The 3,666-nt window shown below is 52.9% G+C and overlaps 1 protein-coding gene across 1 annotated transcript; it reads right to left on the reverse strand.

The window, feature by feature from the left end:
• Nucleotides 1-906: 906 nt before the first annotated feature.
• LOC128850872 (olfactory receptor 14A16-like) lies at nucleotides 907-3,378 on the reverse strand. Its single transcript, XM_054055888.1, has 2 exons — nucleotides 3,270-3,378; nucleotides 907-1,895 (listed from the first exon to the last, which is right to left on the reverse strand). The coding sequence occupies exon 2, from the start codon at nucleotides 1,870-1,872 to the stop codon at nucleotides 907-909; it is 966 nt and encodes a 321-aa protein (XP_053911863.1). The 5' UTR covers nucleotides 1,873-1,895; nucleotides 3,270-3,378.
• Nucleotides 3,379-3,666: the final 288 nt, after the last annotated feature.

A 3,666-nucleotide genomic window follows, 5' to 3' on the forward strand; every position in this document is an offset into this window, starting at 1 on the left:
TCATTTTATTTCAACCTTCAGGACACCTTTTCCTTTCCAGATTCCCCTTCCTCATTATGATGATGAAAGGTAAAGAACAATTTCCCATTGTTTGCTGCCTGCTGTCAGGGGCAGAACCGGGACACCTTGTGCCCCATCTCACACACAGGGTGTTCAGAGACAGACCCTCCCCGTGCTCACGCATCGGCTCTGCACAGCAGCAGTCACAGGGTCTCTGTTCTCCTGGTGCCACTCCCAGAGCTGTGGTTGGTCACCCTGCTCTGCACTCAGCTGAGATGCCCTACACCATGAGGAATGGACATGGAGACGTTGGTCCAAGGAAGCACATCCCAGTGCTGCACTCACGCAGTTCCCAGGGGATGTTGTTCTCAAAGTGAAGTAACTTTGAAGCACTCTCTGTCCCACAGGCCTTCATGGTAACCCATGGACATCAGCCCTATCACAGAGGTGCCCATTGCCTGTCCCTGCCTGTGACCACAGCACGGCCACAGCGCAGGAGTGGGACCAAGCTCAGAGCACTCAGACCTTCCACCAGCACAAGGGCAGGGAAGGAGATCATGGAGGTGTAAAGAGAGCATCTCTAGAAAGACCAAGCACTGGTGCTCCCTGGCAGTGCTGCTGTGCTAGAACTCTTCTCTCCTCCAACTCTGAAGGCCCTGTTAGTCAAAACTCTTGTAGGAAGGACCATGGACAAACGAGTAGCCTCAGGGGCCTTTATTTTCCTAAAGCACACAGAGAGCACGGCTCCTTGTTTACAGAGTCTCTGGGTCACACAAGACAGGGAGATACTGACTCAGAAGTGACAGGAATAATGACATTTCTTTACAGACAACATCGTCTTAATGAAGAAAAAGCAAAAACCATACCACATCAGCTACCAAAGAAGGGCTGTTTCAGCAGTGCATTTCATTGTGAGTGATAGGCAGAAGAAGATGGGCAGATCACGATGCTAAAAAATCCACTCATTAGTTTCCATACTGCATCCTTGAGCTGCTGGTTCCTCAAGCTGTAGATGAGGGGGTTCACAGCTGGAGGTACCACTGAGTACAAAAGTGATACCACAAGATCCAGGGATGGGGAGGAGATGGAGGGGGGCTTCAGGTTAGCAAACATGCCTGTGCTGAGAAACAGGGAGACCACGGCCAGGTGAGGGAGGCACGTGGAAAAGGCTTTGTGCCGTCCCTGCTCTGAGGGGATCCTCAGCACTGCCCTGAAGATCTGCACATAGGACACCACAATGAAAACAAAACAGCCAAAAAATAAACAGGCACTAAACACAAGAAGCCCAACCTCCCTGAGGTCAGAGTGTGAGCAGGAGAGCTTGAGGATCTGAGGGATTTCACAGAAGAACTGTTCCACAGCATTGCCCTGGCAGAGGGGCAGGGAAAATGTATTGGCCGTGTGCAGCAGAGCATTGAGAAACCCAGCGCCCCAGGCAGCTGCTGCCATGTGGACACAAGCTCTGCTGCCCAGGAGGGTCCCGTAGTGCAGGGGTTTGCAGATGGCAACGTAGCGGTCGTAGGACATGATGGTGAGAAGAAAATACTCTGCTCCAAGCAAGAAGATGAAGAGAAAGACTTGGGCAACACATCCTTGGTAGGAGATGGCCCTGGTGTTCCAGAGGAAGTTGGACATCGCTTTAGGGACAGTGGTGGAGATGGATCCCAGGTCAAGAACAGAGAGATTGAGGAGGAAGAAGTACATGGGGGTGTAGAAGTGGTAGTCACAGGCGATGGTGGTGATGATGAGGCCGTTGCCCAGGAGGGCAGCCAGGTAGATGCCCAGGAAGAGCCAGAAGTGCAAGAGCTGCAGCTCCCGTGTGTCTGTGAATGCCAGGAGGAGGAACTGGGTGATGGAGCTGCTGTTGGACATCTGCTGCCTCTGGATATGAACCACTGAAAAAGAAGAAAAGGACAGTGAAAATTTAGGGGAGCCATTCCTCACACTGCACAATTCCCATGTCTGTCTTCATTTATATGAGATCAAAATTCACCTCAACACCTGGAGCCCTGCTTGGTGCTGGCTGACCATGCAGCGAGGAGCACGGCGTCTGCCCACTGTCTGCGAGGAATCAGCCCTGCTCTGCATCAGTGGATCCATGTGTTGGCAGTCCTGGTGTTGGAATTTGTCTGATAAAACTGCTCCCAATGCCAAAGTATTCGTCAGCATCTGCACTTGCAGTGCTAAGAAACCGCAATCACAAATGTGTTTGAGAGGAAGAGGATATTTTGTAGCACTCTCCCATCTCAGCTGGAGACTTTATTGGATTTTGAAACCTTCAGCATCTCTGCTGTACTCAGGGAGAACAGGAGGTTTCCTGTGAGGTGAGAGCATTGCCTGTGACTCAGTGCAGAGGGAGCTGCTCTGTCCCTCGCTCTTGGTCCCAGCTGCCCTGGGATTGCACCTTTCTGACATGGAGGGGAATCACTTTCCCACGTTTCCCTGAAAAGCCACCAGGCTCAGGCTGATCCAGGGATCCACCTCACAGCACTCAATGTCTCACCATACTCTTGAGTTTTCAGCACCCACTTTCAGCCCAGGACAGACGCGGCTCATTTAACAAACCCAGCAGCATTTTCTCTCTTGCAGCATCTCTGCGCTTCTCCATGGGGTCTTCAGGTATCACAAAGATGCGATGGGACAGGTTTGCATTCTGGAGGGAATCTCACAGCTCGGAAGGACAACTCAAGGAGAGACAAGTGACCTCAGGATGGCATTTGATTACAAGAGATTCAAGTCCTTCCCCAGCCCCAACTGACTGCATTGCCCACAGCCTCACAGCTCAAAGGAAAGCTGGGACAGGGATTCCCAAGAGACTCAACTGCAGGAAAGGAACCACCGGGTTATTGGGTGACTTTAAGATGAAACCCCATCCCCAGAGAGCCCGGCAGTGAGAACAAGAGAAAAACAGCAAGAACAGAGACAAGGGGAGAAACAGGGAGAAAGAGAGTGAGGGTCTGGCTGAGAGAGGCCAGGGCAGAGGCAGTGAGGCACGCACACCAAGCGATGGGGTGTGGGATCGGCCAGCTTTAGGAGATTCCCCCAGGAGCCTCACCTGCATTGTCCTACAGCCAGATACTAACCATGGTCAGGGCTGGGAGGATTTCTCCCTCAATGAAGTCTCAGCGTCCTCCCACCTCCATCTCTCTTTAACCTCTCTCCTGCTTCTCTTCTCCTCGCTGCCTGCAGGCAGTGCCCTCAGCCCTGCTGGGCTTTGCAGAGGAGCTGCTCCTGCCCAGAGATGGCTCTTTGTAGCGCTGCCCACTTGCCACCAGCTCCCTCCGTGCCAGGAGCCCAGCCCAGCTCAGCAGCAGAGGAGCAGCCCAAGGCAGCCCTTTCTCTGCCCCCTCGGGGCTCCCTCCAGGTGTCCCTGGGGCTCCAGGGGAGACACTTGGTTACCAGGATGTCTTTGGCACAATAATCACTGTGGGGGTTTTGTGCCATCATTAAACAGGACCCCAGGAAGGTGACAGGGAATGATCTCATTTCTCCAAGCTGTGAGAACAGAAAGGAAAATGGATGCAAGTCCCATGTGGTCGCTGTCAGAAATGGTGGGGTTGGGGAGGTGAGGAGCGAGGCTCTCCTTGCAGGGTCAGACCCCAAGGGACTGCTTCTCCATGCTGTCCAGACCTCTTGAGGAGACACTTGGCATCAACACCAATTGGA

This window comes from Cuculus canorus, unplaced genomic scaffold (genome assembly GCF_017976375.1).
Source record: "Cuculus canorus isolate bCucCan1 unplaced genomic scaffold, bCucCan1.pri subtelo1, whole genome shotgun sequence".
NCBI classification, from domain to species: Eukaryota; Metazoa; Chordata; class Aves; order Cuculiformes; family Cuculidae; genus Cuculus; species Cuculus canorus.

What these genes read in the sequence shown, in the direction of transcription:
- LOC128850872 (XM_054055888.1), bottom strand. Translation starts at nt 1,872, where the DNA reads ATGTCCAACAGCAGCTCCATCACCCAGTTCCTCCTCCTGGCATTCACA.